The 18,966-nt window shown below is 29.6% G+C and overlaps 2 protein-coding genes across 2 annotated transcripts in view; both read left to right on the forward strand.

The window, feature by feature from the left end:
- The window catches only part of LOC128394580 (40S ribosomal protein S13), a 115,983-nt gene that overhangs the window by 34,302 nt on the left and 62,715 nt on the right, over nucleotides 1-18,966 (forward strand). The gene's annotated exons all lie outside the window — the stretch shown is intronic.
- LOC128394573 (neurexin-1-like) overlaps nucleotides 5,722-18,966 on the forward strand; it is a 56,718-nt gene continuing 43,473 nt past the window's right edge. Inside the window, exons 1-3 of the mRNA XM_053354907.1 lie at nucleotides 5,722-6,695; nucleotides 9,175-9,343; nucleotides 10,049-10,285. Of these exons, the coding sequence (XP_053210882.1) occupies nucleotides 5,928-6,695; nucleotides 9,175-9,343; nucleotides 10,049-10,285 (1,174 nt within the window). The 5' untranslated portion in view covers nucleotides 5,722-5,927. The remainder of the gene's footprint in view (nucleotides 6,696-9,174; nucleotides 9,344-10,048; nucleotides 10,286-18,966) is intronic.

Consider the following 18,966-nt stretch of genomic DNA (forward strand, 5'->3'; position numbering starts at 1 on the left):
AGGAAAACAAAAGTTGATATAAAGTGAAAAAAAGTACGATAACTGGATAAGTGAGGTTAAATGAGGTTTATAACTGTTTCCAGAATTATTTCACTTTATTCATGGTTGTTGTTCATGTTCACATGTTGTTGTTTTTATATCAAATCATTTGAAACATTATCATGAAATGGGTTAAATCACAGAAACATAAAAATAATCTCGAAACCATAAAAATCGGAAAAATTTTCCTTCAATCTTTTCCATCCTCTCTCTCTCTCTCTCATCTACCTGGAAGTTCACAGAATTCAGTTTTCTTCCGGATCATCATGAAAATGACCAGAGGATAAAAGTTTCCCAGACTTGTAGGTAGTATAAAACTGACCATCAAATCATTTCAACCTTTTGTTTTGTCTTGAATGATCAAAGTAACAAAAATCTTATTGTTTTTATTGCTTCAATGATATAATCAAAAGGTGATAATGTTATATCAACATTAAAGATACTTGGGTTAAATTATTTACAATTGTATTGATAATATTGAGAAGGGAGTGAAAACTGTTATCATTATAATTTAGTTGATTTTAATTATAGTTGATTGAGTTGAAAATTTGATTGAGATATGATTTGTTTACGAGGGATTTTTGTCTTTTCATTCATACAGATTCTGGGATGAAATGGATTCATGATGGGAGCAAATCTAAATGTAATTACATTTAGATTGACTTTGAATTGAAAAGGATTTTTTATCACCTCACAATTTACCATGATAATCATGTTAATCATTTTCATTCCTAATTTCAAACAATATTAATGCATATGACTAAATTTTGATTTCTCTGTGAATAGTTTCATTCCTGATGAACTCATTTCATTTCCATCTTCATGTTAATAATAATGTTCTAATGTAACAGTTATTATTATTACAGTTAATTCAGTCTTTTTTGTGACTTCAATCATGATCAGAGTTTGAAATCATTTCCATTAACAAGACATTTTCACACCAAAACCTTCAAGATATTACATGAAAGTGTTACGGTTTCATGTAAACATTTCCTTTCATGGTAAAGTAAAATTCTGAGAATCTGATTCAATGAAGCAACTATTTCAGGTACCAAATATGTTTATCATCATGATTATTTTAAGGTAGATTAGGATACAAATGAGATTATAATGTTATTGATAACTTTTCAAACTCAGAATTCAGTGAATTATTCATAATTTAATTCTCACTAAATAGTTATGATATTTAAACCAGAAATATTATCCTCAAGAATGTAAATTTTACAGGAACAGTTCAAATTCAAACCGAAAAATAGTCGCTAATTGTAACTTGATTGGAAATTATTATCAGAGATTATCAAAAGTGAAAACAATTAACTTGTCACTCGAACCAAATGAGTTAAAAAGTTCAGTAATATAATAATTTCATCTTCCAATTCATCAATCAGTATATTCATATGAGATGAATATAAACCTTAGTTGCTACAACTTATTTACATTCACTGAAACATGGGAATGTTTATTCAAATTCACATTGAAATGTCTTCCACTGAGAAGATGAAAAATCTTCCAGCATTAGACTTAACCTCTCTCTCTCTCTCTCTCTCTCTCTCTCTCTCTCTCTCTCTCTCTCTCTCTCTCTCTCTCTTCAATCATCTCCATCTTCACTATCATTTGGTAGTTTCTCTTGAAAACAAACTTAGTTTTCATCAACTTCTTTTACATCCAATCCCAAGGTACTTTTGTCTTGATGAACTTATTTTCCCTTCTTCACCAGCAGAGTGAATTTCTTCAAGAATAACTAATTCATTTTTCGTCAATTTCCACCCTTCTCATCCCTTCTATCATCATCATGCAAGTATCATGAATGTTTCTAAAGTGAATTACCTAAAAAAATCAAATCATCAAATAATAATCAGATTTATGTACATGATGAGAGCCAAATGTTTACATTACAGGAAAAAAATTTATGCTGAAATCATCTGATGTAATCATAGGGCTTTCATGATAATTCAGTGGATTATTTGAATTGGTGACAATTACTTTTTGATGAGAAGCGATTAAATTTTATCAGATAAATTGTTTACCCAATCAAATGTCAATCATTTTCCAATTCTGTCTAAATTGAATTGAATGCAATGAAGATGCGGGCTACAGTTGTAACTAATTAAAAGAAAACTTTGATTCTAATCAATGAAAGGTCCCCGAATTAACGCTAATCCAGGCCATTCAAAATCATGTTATCGAATAGCCTTCAACTAATCAAACTATTAATAATTGTTATGTCTTCAAACGCATAAGCTATTAACAGAAATTTTTAATTGTACAAATTTTTATATCAATTGGGTGTTGATTTTTATTCTTGATTATTTATCACTTTGATTAACATCCCATTAGGCTGTAATTATGTATTAATAGTTGATAATGATGATCAACTCATTAACAAATTAAATATAATTAACAATATAAAACCAGAGAAAATTTAAATTCTCAATGGTAATTAATTAATATGATTAAAAGGCAAAATTTAATCATCAAACAATTATTATCATGAGATTAATTTTAAAACTTGTAGATAAAGTTAGAAACCATTTTCTAGATCTGATTGTAAATAAAACTCAATAACATGTTGATAACAATCAATAAATCGTGATCATAATAATCACAATTAACTTGTCATAGCATTTGCAATAGCAAACACCAATTGTTGTTTAGCAATAACACATTGAGCAGTAGCAATTAGTTGATTGTGAGAAATCAATCGTGGTTCAAATTCATTGATTACTTATATATTATTTCATCTTTTTGTTTCATTTCTTAATTAATTTCTCATATGAATTTATCTTCATTTGGAAAATGATGATGAGAATTAATATAAATTTAGTTATTCTCTTTGCAATGTTTTCTTTTTTTTCATAATATTAATATTTCTTTAATAGTTCTTTAAGTTTTATCTTCAATTTATTGACTAAATTTGTTTATCTGTCAACGATTCTCAGTATGAATATACAAGAACTCATATTCATCGTCGCTTCAGGATTTTGCCAATAATAAAAGTCTTGGAATTTGAATCATTTCTCCCTGAAACTGAAAAATTATCACCAACGAATTCAAATTTTGTGATGAATTCGTGAACTTCAACGGTTCAACTTTCGAATCATTTACCTTTTGTTATTTAGTAGAACTTTTATTCTTCTTAAAATTAAATTCGTAATTTGCTGAATAATATGAGAACCTTTCAAATGAATATTAGAATAGAGGAAAACAAAAAATATCGAATTGAATAAGAACAAATAAATTAATAAGTTCTCGAAGTTTTATTGTTACCATTTCAACGATAGATTCAAATGAAATGATCTAGAAGATTAAAAAAAAACGATAAATATTCTGAGTGTTTACCTTTTGATAATCATGGAGCTTATCATGATAATGGTGAATATTCAAACACATGTACTTTAGAGCCATGATCTGGATTGAAACAGTTCAATAATCAATCGAACGTGGAACTTTTTAATCAAAGTCATTGAAGAAGAAAAGGAGAAGAAAAAAATCGTTTTCTCATCGAGTTTGTTTTAGAAAATTTCATCATCTAAAATCGTTAATCATCATCATGATGATGTTGTCAAAGATTCTTTCAGGTAAAATGATGAGATAAAAAGTTATCACCACTTGTCTTCACCTGAAAGGAAACTTTGAAACACTAACATGAATCTGAACAAACTGAACTTTCCTGAACCATTGTTATTGTTGATGGTCATCTTAATGATGATAATGATGAAAATGACAAGATGATTGTATTAGAAGCTTTTTATTTGATACAAAACCGATGATACAATTGGGAGTCATGAGATATCATCATCATTGAAATGAACAAACTTCAAAATGAAGATAAAATGACAAAATTTTAGAAGAAAAAAAACAATAGATTAAGCCTAAAGATGAATATTATCATCATTATCATCCTCATGTTTTAAAGCTTCTGTTAGGTAAATACAGAAGCTAATGACAAAAAAACGGGAAGACAATAAGTCAGATGATTTGATATTAACAAAAGGATACAGAGGATGAAGAAGATGATGACGATAATATCTCTAAAAGGTAGACTAGTATGATGAGAAAAAGAAGGAAAAAGAAGATGAATGATGATGAAGAGAAAAGAAAAATTCTCAGTCGATATTGTCATGGACATTCAATTCAGGTAGAAGACAGTCTTTCCTATCATCTTGTCTTCCTTATCATCATCATCTCTCTCTTTTCATCCCTATCATTATCTTCCTTTTGCTTGAAAATGTTCGAATCTCAGTGAGCTTGAGCATAATAACCCATGTTTTCATCGATTCCTTTTGGTTAGAACTTTTCTCACTCCCACTTTAACTCCCAATATAATATTCTTCCAAAGAAACCTTTTTCATCATCACTCAATCTTCCTCTCCCACTCACTCACTCACTCACCCTCTCACTCTCTCTCTCTTATTTCCTTCATCAGTTCAGTTGAGTTGCAAATGCAACAGAATCAAGTATTATCGTAAAACTTTGTTATTCTGAATGAAAAGCGATAGTAAATAGTAAAAGAAAATGATGATAACAAGAAGATGAAAATGAGAGAGAAAAATAGATAATAGTAATATAACATGATCATCGTCATAATCATCTTTCAATTACAATTTAACATTATTATTACTTGATTAAGATTAAGAATCCAAGTGAAAATCAAATCAAATTGAAATCCAAAATCAATTAGAAGACGAGAAAAAGAGAGAGACAAAAAAAATAATTTACCGTTAGTTTTATCATCATCTTCTTTATCATCACCATAATGTACAAAATGAGATTGAATAGATGACCAAAAAGTGATGAACAAAAAGGTTTGATTAAATACTAAAGGATGAGGATGAAAAAAAAGTGATACAAAAGAGGAAGATGAAAAAAAAATCTGATTAAGATGAAAACGAGTAATTGATTTGATATTATTACCATTACATGATATATATTATCATCAGTGTCCATTAACTCAACTGTATTTGTTTGTTTACCTTGATATTTGTGGACAAGAAACTTCATCATCTTCAATGGTGATTCCATTGGTTCTGAGATTCATCATGAAAGACACAAGGTAAGTACAATTGTTACCTGAACAAAAAAAAGTTTCTCATTTTCCTCTCATTAATATGTAACCTTTTCCTCTGAATTTCATCTTCCATTTACATTTAGTTGTATTAACTTGACTTCTTGAGCATTTCATCATGTTAAATCCTCTTCATCTTCCTTGTCATCATCTTTTATCGTTCCCATCATTTAGATTGAATGAGAAAAACAAAACAAAACAAAACTCATTACCTTTTATCACCTCATCCGTTTGTTTCTTAATAATTGACATCATTTCCGTTTCCCATCTTCATCTTCATCCTCATCAACTTACAACCTTTATCTTCACCAATGTTATTGCTTGATGACGATTGATGATGCTAGATATTGACGATTATTGTAATTACTTTCATAACCATGATTAGATAACAATTAAATTTAATTCTATCCACAGATTTATCAACAATTAACCAATGAAAATTTCATTGAATTGTAATTTCAAATCACATAACTAACTTTTTCTGGTGCTTCCAACAATCAGCTTTAATCATAAAACAAGTGATATTAATTGTTATACAATCAAATTAAATCATCGGAAAAATTTAATCTATTATTATCAAATCAATATCATCACTTGATAACTTAATTATCTAATGATAACACTAATCAATTGATTGTGTCCCTGTTTGTTTGTGTGCGTCTTTTTAATTGTTTACTTATACTCGTTGTGTGTGTTAATCATTAACTGTTTACCTTTTATTATTTTTGTGTATTAATTTTTTGATAGTTAATTCAGTTATATAATAATATATATACCTGTTGGTTACAAGTCTTGATCAGCAAACAATCAACAATCAATAAACATGAAATCAGCCCACGGATTTTACTATTATTATTATTTTTATCAAAATGTTTCGAGTCACGTTATCATCATCATTTTGCTATTAATTTTTACACAATCAATAAATTATATTGAATCATATCAACACCACCGTCATCATCAACATCACCACAATTACGAGCAACAACAACATGATGAACCGATGAAAATTGATTCAACAATCAATTATAACACAGATGATCAACAGTTAACAATATCATCGCCATCAAATAGTAATCGGGATGAAGATAATAATAATCAATTAACATCATCATCCAGTTCTGATGATGTTGATCTTAATAGTTATACCAATGGATTACCTGAGTTTACCGATCTTAATCCATCATCATCATTGTCATCTTCGTCTTCATCATCATCTTTATCATATTCATCACTTGAATCAACATCAATCTCACCAATATCGACAATTCTTAATCTCCAAGGGACTTTCAATTCATTTGCTCAATTTAAAAGTTGGATTATCAATCGTAATCAACACCAATCATCATCTCAATTACAATTACCAAATTTATCGTTATCCATACGTACCCATGAACCTAATTCACTCATTTTTTACTCACAATCATCTGATTGTTGTGATTACATGGAGTTAAAGCTTGTTGAAGGTGTTTTAAGGTTAAGATTCAATCTGACATCCGGAAGTTCAGTAATTTCAATTGGCCGGAATTTGCATGATTATCAGTGGCATCTAATTGAGATAATAATCAGCAAGGAATCACTTATGTTAAAGGTGAGAATAACAATCAACATGATGACATGAACAACAATCTAAATGTTTTTCTGAAAACATCAATTTGATCAATTTGATCAATTTGATTTGACATAATCATGTTATTTAAACCGGAAAAAGGAAGTTGAAAAAATTGATAGATTAAAATTAATATTTAACAATAATTTCAATTGGAAAATGATAAGAACATGATAATATTATCAAATGAGAGGAAAGATACGAATTTAATCATTTCCCCTGTTAAATCATGAAAGTTCATTGTTGAATTGATGATATGATTCATAAATTATTAATACAACACCGGAACTAATTGATTGTACATCAACAGGAAAAGTTGAGAAAATCTTTTTTTTTCTGATGATTGAATTTCAATCAGAATTTTTTTTCTAATCAAAACAGAATCATTATCGATATTATCATACCAAGTCCCTCCTGATGAACCTCTTCTAATGGCTTAAACTTTCACCCTGAATGATTAACATGAGGAGATAAAACTGTGAACTCTAATTGTAATCAGTTGTTTCTTGATTCAACCTCAATATTAATTAAGATGACAACATGAACCGTAACCCAAAGTTAATGATCAAGTTAATTAGTGCTGAGAATCGGTAAAGATAAACTTCAATATCTATATGGAGACCAGAATTTTGATGAATTTTGATTAAAATTCTGATGATTATCTTAGAAAGAAAAAACTTTTCATTATCATGGTGAGAGAAATAGGAAATTCCTATGAGAGGTGGGGGAAAATGCTTATAAACGTATTAATAGTTATATTATCAAGTTACTTTCATGATGTGATTATGAATGAACATGAATAATGATACAAAAATCATCAATCATTCATTCAGAATACTCAACAATCACCATGATGATGATGATCATGTCACTTAAATATAATGTTTTTTTTATAAGATGATAATGATAATTTGGTGAATCTTTTTTTTTCTGATTCATTGGAATCACAAAGTCTCAGGAATTGGACTAAAGAAAAAGATTCACCAAACAATTAACATCCATCATGATTGATTCAGTTGATTTCTATTAGTTAATGAACAATTTTGAATTCAATTGAGCTGATTTCATAATTGAATCATGAAACTGAAACTTTATCTCTCTTTCATCAAGGAATCATTATCTTCCTTTTCATGGAATCATATTTTCTCTGTCTCCCTCCCCCCTCGGTTCCAGGTTTCATGGAGGGAGAAATGATTACAATCCCATAGTAAAGTCTCATTCACAATCTCGTTCAGGTTCATTATCATGATTATCATCATTATCTTCATGATGATGATAATACTCAATTACAGATTACTCATCTTCATCTATCCTCTCATCAGAATCTCATCTCAATTCACTGAATTGATTGCTAATTTTTTTTCTTCTCCTCTACCTTAACTTAATTCATATACAGGGTGTGATCTGTATGAATTTTTTTTTTCACGCAAATCATCAACTCGCAACTCGCAACTATCAATTATGATTATTATTCAGTTCCTATTATTAGCATGAGATAATGTTTTTTATGTTCTTTCCCTTTCTTTTCCTCTTTCTTGGGTGAAATTATATTCACAGAGACAACTGAATTTAGGGTGAGAATGAAGAGAAAAAAATTCTCATGTATTGAATGTGAATTGGATTCAGGAATCAACGATAATCTGTCATCAGAATGCGATAGAAAAAAAAATTCTTACCTTTTCAGCTTATTAATACATTTAACCTTCCATCTTGTGATCACCATGATAATCATGATAATCATGATAATCATGTTCATTGATTAAATTTGCTTTTATTTTTTTTTCTTTCACTATTGTTGATAATGTTCATGATAATTCAATGTAGCAATATAATAGTTTCAACTTTTAATCAAAACCTAATGATGATTATTAATGATGATTTACTTTTTGTTCATGGTTTCATGATTTGTTTTGAATTTTGTTTCAACCATCAAATTGAATCTCAACTTTCAGTTAATCATGTTGAAAGTCAATGTACTGTCACGATGATGATGTTAATATATTGCTCTTGATTAACTTTAATTGAACGTGTAAAATATTTGATGACTAACTAAATTGCCTGAGGCTTATTTTCAATTTAGACTTTAGATATTAGTGTAGTTACCTTTAAAACTTTAAAGTGTTTTATCAGAGTGATTAAGCTGATGGATTGGAAATTCATAATTGATATTATGATAAAATTACATGATAAAATTTGGCTTTGGGTGACAAATCATTGATTGTAATTGAGTGTTAAATTGCTTGCTAATCATTATTTCAATATAAACCTTTGTACAGAAATAACAATTAAAACAAATTAACTTGTAGCATCAAGGATTAGATAACAATTAGATTGTAATTGCAATAGGATTCGGATTTTCCATTTAAATTTTCAATTGTCATTCTTGTTTGATGTTTACTTTATTGTGAATCTTTAATTGCTTCAATTGAATTGTCTTTTTTTTCGTTGATTTTGTTGACAGATTGATGGAGAAACATCAATTAGGAGTCTTCGTCCATCAGCTGACCATCAACATGAAAAATCAACTAAAATGGATTACCTGTTTATCGGTGGATTTCCTGTTAACAGTTATCCATCTGAATTTGTCAATCTTCATCTTCCATGGATATTATTTGAACCAACATACAGAGGTAAGATAGCTTATCATCATCATCTTTGTTCATATTTTCATCTTCCTTTGAGCCAAAGGATAATATTGAATGGACCTTTTTATATATAACTTCAATCATTCATGATGATGATAAGTAACTTTTCAAGAGAGAGAGAGAGAGACAAGGTTTCAATCAGAATTCATATTAAATCAGAGATGAGGAAAGAAAACAAAACTAATATGATTCACCTTGATATCTATTGTAATTGTACCATGAATTGATTGTCAGATTGATTCTCAATTCGTAGTTAAAACATCAGGTAAATCCTAAAGATTTATCATCATCATTGTTTGTTGAATTTTCATCTTTATGGAAGCCAGAATAAAGTCACTAGATGATGAAGATAACAAAAAAATGGAAGATGAGAAGGAAAAAAAATCAATCAAATCCATAAGATTAGCACTTAATGGATTACCCATGAGATTAAGGATGAAGTAAAAACAACAAGATGAAAATAAAACTTACGAAAGTATTAATAAAATATATTTACTCTGAGTAATTACATTGTTATTAAGGTGAAAATTTGATTAATTTGCTAAAATATCAATGCAATTAATTTAATAATTAACTTGATCAACTTATCGTAAGTTAATAAATCACATTGTGTGTGTACATTAAATCCAATCTCTGAATACAAAGTGTTTACAATTTGGTTAATCGTTTGTTTTTTTTTACATCTTTCAGGTCAAATTAAAAATATTATTTACCAAAGTGAAGATGATAACAATTTAATCACTGGATCTTCATCAATTAATCATCATCGACAAGAACCAATTAAGTGGAATGGCCTCCGTCGTGATACAAGTGAACCCTGTTCAGATTCTGATCCATGTAATCATGGTGGGACTTGTATTAATACCGATTCTGGTGCTGAATGTGATTGTCGAGGTCTCGATTATATCGGTGATCATTGTGATAAACGTGAGTTATTGTCAATTTAAATGAATTAGTTGATCAGGAGAAAACAACAACAATTAACTTAATTACTTTGACATGTAAATGGTTCATTTTTAAATCAATGGATCGTAAATTGATAAATTCATATAATCAATTATATGTGAATTTGATCAACATGAACAAGTCAAGTTACACCTTAATTTGAACAATTACCTTTTAATTTGGTGACTATTTAATCAATCAATACTAATCATAATAACAATTTAGCCAACCAAATAGTTAATTTAATAATAGGTTGTGAAGAAAGTTTTTTTTTCTCGTCTTTTAATCATGATTTATGTTTGATATTTTCACAATTAATTATCATAATCAATTCTATTCTCGCTGTGATAATAGTTATGTTGATTTCACTTGAATCTTTCATCAACAATTTAGTTGTTTAATTTAATTTACCTTTGATCAGTTAGCTTTTGATCACGAAAACTAAAAGTACTAATGATAAATATTATGATAACTTTCGAGTCTTTCGTTTTTTTAGAACTTTTTTTTTCTCGAATGTTTTTTATTATCATTCGGTTTCCATGGCAACGTTCTGGAAACAATTATTATTCTTAGCATTTGATTCTGACTTTTTCTCTTTAGGATAAATTCTGGTGAGTCTATTTTAAGGATCCATGTTTGTTGTTTCTCAAATTACATGTTACTTTGATTAATGATTATTTGTTTCTAATCATCAACAATTAACCTTTAATAGTAATGCAACTGTTGAGAGTCAATGTTCAATGATAACATAATCATTAAGGAAAAAAGTTTTGATGATAAATTAATTTAATTTAATTTAACATAATTGAGGATAAAAAGACAAAGTTAAATAAACTTATGTTAATGTTTCAAGTAATCAAATTTAATTGATTGAAACTTAAATTGTTTCCCTGTCAATTTTTCATCATCAAAATGATCAGAAACTGATTACACTTTTATATTGATTGTTATTAATGATTAAACTCAATAAATGTATCAAATTTATTTTCCTCATACAATCAGTTCATCAATTGTAACAATCAAAATCCCTTGATTGTTGAGCTGATTCCTTGTGATGATTTTTGATTCAGTTTCTTGATTCAAAATTGGAATCACTGTTAATGTATTTTGAAACTTTTTGTTCATTCTAATGAAAAAAAAAGTCTGAGAGAGAGAGAGAGAGAGACATAAGGATAACCATGATGATGATTTTCCTCATCATGAAATAACCTTGAAAGTGAATATTATTATCAGGATATTCCTTCAGGTGTATCAATGGTAAAAGAGAAAATCAAAAAAAAAGTTTCAACTTTTTCTTTTCGAAAATTTTTTTTCCTCTTTACTTATCTTCCTATGATGATAATGATGAAAACTGTCTCGTCGCCTTACATGAGCATGATGATGATGAGAACGATAATGATAATGATGATATTATTTTATTATTATTAGATATAAGTTATTAGATTGTGAATTGAACAGGTAAGAGAAAATGGAATGAGAAAAAAGTGAAAACTTTGGAAGAGAAAAAAAAAGTTCTATCTCAATATTATATTATCTGTTCGAAGAGATTCTGATTGGAACGAATGATATTGTCACAAATTTTTCTTCTTTCTTATTTTTTCTTTTCGAACTTTTTCCTCTGAATGTTCTTTTTTCTCTTCTTTCGCTTTTCTGTCTAATCTTTTTCCTCTTCTCTTTCGCTTCCTTTCTACAAGAATTCTTACACTTGAAAGATCATCTCATTTTCTTGAGAACATCTTCTTCTATCATCTTCATCAGAATCATCTTCTTGTTGTCAAATTCAATGTCAATCGAAATTCCAAAAATCTTATTTTCTCTTCTTCTTTTTTCACCTTCTTCATCCTCCCAGTTTGGAATCATAATATCTCACAACATTATCATGATTCATGTTGAGTTTCTATCCAATGTCTTTAAACTCATTGATTCACCTTCGAGTTTCTATGAAATGATAATTTCATGTTTTCTCTTTTACATGAAAGTCAATTTTTCTTTCAGAAAAGTTCAATACAAGAATAAACCACAGGTAAAATCTATTCGATTCCATGGCGAAATTTGATCATTCGAATGGGAAATTGGGTGATTGAGAACTTTCTTCTTGAGTGGAATTCCTAAGAATCGGAAACTTTTCATGATAACGAAGAAAACACAAGAAATTCCATGTGATTGATCAACTAATTAACTCATACAATTGATTCTCAGATTCTTTGAATAAATAGAAGAAAAAAAATCAGATCACAAGTTGAGTTTATCGTCGTTCAGAATGATTAGAAGGATAAAAAAGTTGTGATCTGAATTCAGAGATTAAGAGTAATCATGTCAACCTCTAATTATGATTAACAAGTTGCTCACATATTAACACACTAATTGCTCTTAATTGCTAAGCAACCAAGATTACAATCCTAATCAGCTTCCCCTTTAATCAGCCAACAATTAAAAATAGATTAATCTAAATCAGTGTGATGAAAATGAGGAGTAACTCACATGATGAACACTTTCATAAGGCTGAACTTTTCCTCAGAATCTTCGGATGCTCAAATGTTTATGAAGGAGAAAAAAATTTTATGAATATTAAATTTGATTTACCAAAAGAAAATACAAAATTATTTGGATAACCATGTTAACTATCAGGTTCATGGGGATTTTAAATGGGAATGAATCATGAAAAGTTCAGGTAACTTTTAGCTTTACCCTGAAAGTTATTACATATCAGTAGGGAAAATGTATATCTCTCACCCATACCCATCTCCTCCATTGCCATTTCCACCCCAAGCCATTTCCACCCCAGTCCCAAAATACCTTTACCATTTCCACCCCAGTCCCAAAAATACCTTTACCATTTCCTCCAGTCATTAAAATCTCACTGTCATTTCCACCCCAGTACTGAAAATACCTCTGTCATTTCTACTCCAAAAAATGAAAACACGCAGCGTAGATAGTGTCATAGAAATAACACTATCATTTCTACTCCACCTCTAAAAAACTGGTTTTAGTTCAAGTTAATACAAATGTCATCTCCAGGACATTTTAAAAGTATAAAGGTTGAATTTTTCTATTTAATCATTCATTCATTGAAGAATATTGCGTTATGTCTATTTACATTCGATATCAAAAGGTTTCTAAAAACGCTCACGTTCCAACTCGTGGAACAGCTCATTCAGCTGGACTTGACCTCTACAGTGCAGTTGATACAGTAGTACCAGCTAAAGGTAAAAACCTGATTGAAACTGACATCATAATCGATCTACCTTTCGACCACTTCGCCCATATCTTACCGAGATCTGGATTAGCCTGGAATAATTTCATCACTGTTGGTGCTGGTGTGATTGATCCAGATTATAAAGGCTCTCTCAAAGTTCTACTTTTCAATTTTGGTGGAAGTGATCATATTGTATCAAAAGGTGATCGGATCGCTCAATTGATAATCCAACCACATACTTTCGTACTATTAATCCAACCTGAATTCGATTTACCATCTCAAGACAAAACATACAACAGTGAAAGTGCTAAAAAGATCGCCAAAATAGAAGAAGCTGATTCTACTCCAAAAGAAATATCCTCACCATCAACTTCAACTAATCAGCTTGTTCAACAAGATAAAGAATGGAATCAACTGGTGAAAATAATGATAAAAGAGTGATATTGGTATTAACGATTCTAATATTACTCACAACTCTATGGAAAGTACTTAACAAAACATTACCTCATACTTCATCTTATCATGGAAGAGACAACTTCACTAAAATATAAAATCGTCAATATTGTTTCCTTGTGGAAGTTAGATGGACCTGTTGTTATAAATATTGATAATTCTGGTAGAAAGAAGAAATTTAACGCTCAAGTCATTCGTAAAAATGGTGGTGTGTTTTTAGTATTTGCGTCTGGAAAAATAACAGCAACAGGGTTTAAAGATGTTACATTACCTGGTTATCTTTTGCAAGAAATATTTACAAATCGGAATGTAACTTTTATCAAAGTCGTTAATATTACTGCTCATAGTTTCCTTCCATACGCATTTAACTCGAGTGATCTGATAAAAACTTTTTCTAGTGTTACTAAATATGAACCCGAAATATACCCTGCTATTTATATGAAAATAGAAAATGTAACAATTATTTATTATACTACAGGCTCAATTATAATAACCGGGGCCAAAGAAATTCCTCAAATTGATTCTTCTTTGAATGATTTTCATTCGCGAACTATGTTATTTAAAAGATGAAAATAAAATGAATTAAACTTTTTATCAAATTAATATTCTTTATTTAATTTAACGAAGTAATTCTTCTTCCATATCTGGTTGATTATTATTATTATCTTCATTATCATTATTATTGTTATTATTGTCATCATCATTATGGTCCATAATACGCATGAGATTAGCATCTACGAATCGATCGAAAGCATCAAAATCGAATCCCAAATTTCCATGGTTATTATCATTATTATTATTATTATTATTATTGACATTTTCCTCTGGATTAGCATTCACATTATCATTATTATCATCATCATCACTCACATCTCCAACAGCATAATCAAGATCATTTAGAATGACCCATCGAAGCCTACCCAACAAATTATTAACTGTAGGAATGATCCAATGAGCATCACGCAAATTTTGTAAAATTCTCATCATACGAATGTGCTGAATACTCAATGGCAAGGCAGGATCTGTCAAATACCTTTAAAGTAAATAATTTAAAGAAAAAATTAGTTAATTATTGAATAAAATGATTAAATATGAAAATAATTATACTTACTCCATACACTCTATTCGATTCTCTTCATCAGTTAAAAGAACAGTTCGTTCAACCGATTCACCTTTAGCAGATTCACAAGTCTTTGGAAAATTTAAAACCGTTTCTGATGTACCATGATAAAAATGAAAAGTAGAGTGAAGTAGCAAGTAAAATTAAGAAAAAGAAAAGAAAGAAAAGGAAGAAAGACATTTTGTGTTTTGAAGTTAACAAAGAGAAGTGAAGATTGAATGATTTTATTTTGATTGAAGTTGTCATTTATATACAAAACAATTAGGTGTTTGATTAACAAGAATGTCTTACGTAATTAATGTTAAAATTAAACAAACAAGTTTTAACCAATCACAGTAAAGATTAAAGTAACAAGAATGTCTTACGTAATTAATGTTAATGTTGAACAAACAGGTTTTAACCAATCACAGTAAAGATTAAAGTAACAAGAATGTCTTACGTAATTAATGTTAAAATTAAACAAACAAGTTTTAACCAATCACAGTAAAGATTAAAGTAACAAGAATGTCTTACGTGATTAATGTTAATGTTGAACAAACAGGTTTTAACCAATCACAGTAAAGATTAAAGTAACAAGAATGTCTTACGTAATTAATGTTAAAATTAAACAAACAAGTTTTAACCAATCACAGTAAAGATTAAAGTAACAAGAATGTCTTACGTAATTAATGTTAAAATTAAACTAACAAGTTTTAACCAATCACAGTAAAGATTAAAGTAACAAGAATGTCTTACGTAATTAATGTTAATGTTGAACAAACAAGTTTTAACCAATCACAGTAAAGATTAAAGTAACAAGAATGTATTACGTAATTAATGTTAATGTTGAACAAACAGATTTAACCAATCACAGTAAAGATTAAAGTAACAAGAATGTATTACGTAATTAATGTTAATGTTGAACAAACAGATTTAACCAATCACAGTAAAGATTAAAGTAACAAGAATGTCTTACGTTATTACTGTTGAAGATCTAATTGATCTTAGTATAAAAAGGGTAAACTTTCACTGTTTTAGTATCATTCTCATTCTCACTCTCTACTTGTCAACATCAAACTTCTTCTTCTCATTATTTCAATCAAATTGACTTTCAATTCTTTGTTTCTACCGGTCCAAAATATAAGTATAATGGTTTGTTTATTTCATCATAATTATACTATTTTACTGATTTCATTAATTCACATTACTTTAAAATTCAGTTATACATAGATTTCTTAGCTTTTCCTTTGTGAAAGCTGATCTTATGTATCCTGATGGATATAGTTCTGTTTCTTAATGAATACAAGCAATTAATATTATATTCTAATTTTGTTTTTATTTTATTATTTTATTATTTTGATTTATATTAGGTTATCATCTGTCCATGTTGTCAACACTCATATGGAAATTTTCAACTATATATTTTACATGATTGTCTCTGTTTAACTCAACCATGCTCGAGAAATAGCTTATTTTCAATGGGCACTTCACGTAACAGTCTTGTTATAAGTCATGTGAACAATCCTCCGGTTAGGCGCGAGTCTCCTGAGTATATTGATCTCACAGATGATAACAATGACTTAGTTAACATATCCTCTGACGATGATGATGATGATGTTATGGAGGTGACTAATAGTACTCGAAATGAAAACGGCGAAGGATTACTTGATGATGAACTTATTAACGAACTGGAACGTTATATGCCTGACCTTAATGCACTATTTCCTGATGAGCTTAACTTATCACAGTTAAATAATCCACTTGAACAACAACAACAATATGTTCATTCGATTTCATCATCTGTTGATCCTTACCAGCAACAAGTTATAGATCCAATCAATCAAGAGCGACGGTTTAATAATGATTTCCAGCAACAACTTTCTGATCTATTTGCGTCAATATCTGATCCAATCAATGAGCAGCTTAATGATCCAATCCAACACCAATTTATCGATCCAATTCAACACCAACTTATTGATCCAGCTAATCATCAAGTTGTTGATCCAATCCAACACCAACTAATCGCTCCAATTCAGCACCAATTTATCGATCCGCTCCAACACCAACTAATCGATCCAATCCAACACCAACTTATCGATCCAGCTAATCAGCAAGTTGTTGATCCAATCCAACACCAACTAATCGATCCAACTACTCATCAAGTTGTTAATCCAGTCCAACAGCAAGTTGTTAGTCCAGTAGCACAAAACGACTATACATGTTTGAGATGTAATCGTTCATATGCTAGAAAGTTTTTGATAGCTCATATGCAATGGTGTGGACAATCAACCTCTTCAATTGATAGAGTAATGGCTCCAGATACATTTGGAGTTTTTGTTCTACATGATTCAGCATTCGCTAGACATTATACAGTCTATCGATATGAAGTTGATGAGGATGAATTTGATATATTAACGATAACGGGTAGAATTATGGATCAAATGATTGGTTTGTTGAATCATCTCATTCAGCTGTTTGGATGTATTAAATATGGAATTGCAATACGTGGTACTTTCTACAACCCACTTATTGAAGGGGAAAATTTTCGAAATGCTACTTTCCAATCACCAATTGATCCATGTTATCTCGGCACTGATAAAAACTCAAGCATAATTGATAAACTGAATGATATACAAGTTAGTATTGATCAATTCACTATGAGAGGCTCTGGTTGGATTTTGGTTGATGTGGCTGTTATCGATATTTTTGTTGGAAAGTTTTCACCATATGTTGGAGGATGTATAACCCACAAGGTTCCAAAGTTTATCGAAACAAAGAGATGTCTGTTATCACTTGAAACTCGTACAGATTGTTTCATGTATTCAGTTTTATCTGCATTACATACAACGCAGAACCATCCAGAGCGAATATCCAGCTACAGACGTTTTACTCATTTGTATGACTTTTCTGATGTACGAGGTGATGTTGCTGTTGATTCTATTACCAAATTTGAAAGGAAAAATGACATCAGTATCAACGTTTATTCACTTCTCATTGGTAAAAGAGTTATTGTTCCTCTCAAAATTACTAAACAAGAAAGAATGAGACATGTCAATTTATTCTTACACAATGGACATTACTTTTACATCAAAAACTTCAATAGATTTGCATCTAAATGTGGGACAAGGAATAGATTTTTTTGTTATAGATGTCTCTTTTCTTTTCCTGATCAGAACAAATTGGACAATCATGTAACTAACTGTCTCTTGTTCCATCCACAAACTGTGATATTACCATCACTTGAAATGTCCATCCTGAAACGAAAAGACTTCAGAAAAGAGAGTAAATTTCCAGTTACAATCTATGCAGATTTTGAAACTTTAAATGTAAAGTTGGAAGTTCCTGGGATAATCGCAGATCTGATTCCTTGTAGTTATGGATATGTTGTTGTTGATTGGAATAATCAAATCGTTTATAAAGACTTTGGATTCGGAGACAACATTGGTGAGAGATTTGTAAATAGTTTATTTGAAGCTGAAAATTGGATATTTGAGTTCATATATAACAATAAGAAACCACTTGTTATGTCTCAGGCAGATGAAGAAAATTTTCAATCTTCTAGAGTCTGTCATATATGTCAAGAACCATTAACAGGAAATTCCGTTAGAGATCATGATCATATGACAGGTCTTTATCGTGGAGCTGCACATGTTAAATGTAACTTGGAATATAAAATGCCAAATACAATTCCCGTCATTTTCCACAACTTGAAAAATTTTGATGGACATATCATAATAAAGGCAATCAATCATAATAACTTACAAAATCGTCTTCCTCAGCTGATACCTCACACTATCGACAAATATATTGGATTTACCATTGGTACTTTTCGTTTCTTGGATAGTTTTGCTTTCCTTCCAGCAAGTCTCGACAAACTTTCAACCACACTTGATACACCAGATAAGGTCAAGTTTT

This window comes from Panonychus citri, unplaced genomic scaffold (assembly GCF_014898815.1).
Source record: "Panonychus citri isolate SS breed McGregor unplaced genomic scaffold, ASM1489881v1 Contig00140, whole genome shotgun sequence".
NCBI lineage: Eukaryota > Metazoa > Arthropoda > Arachnida > Trombidiformes > Tetranychidae > Panonychus > Panonychus citri.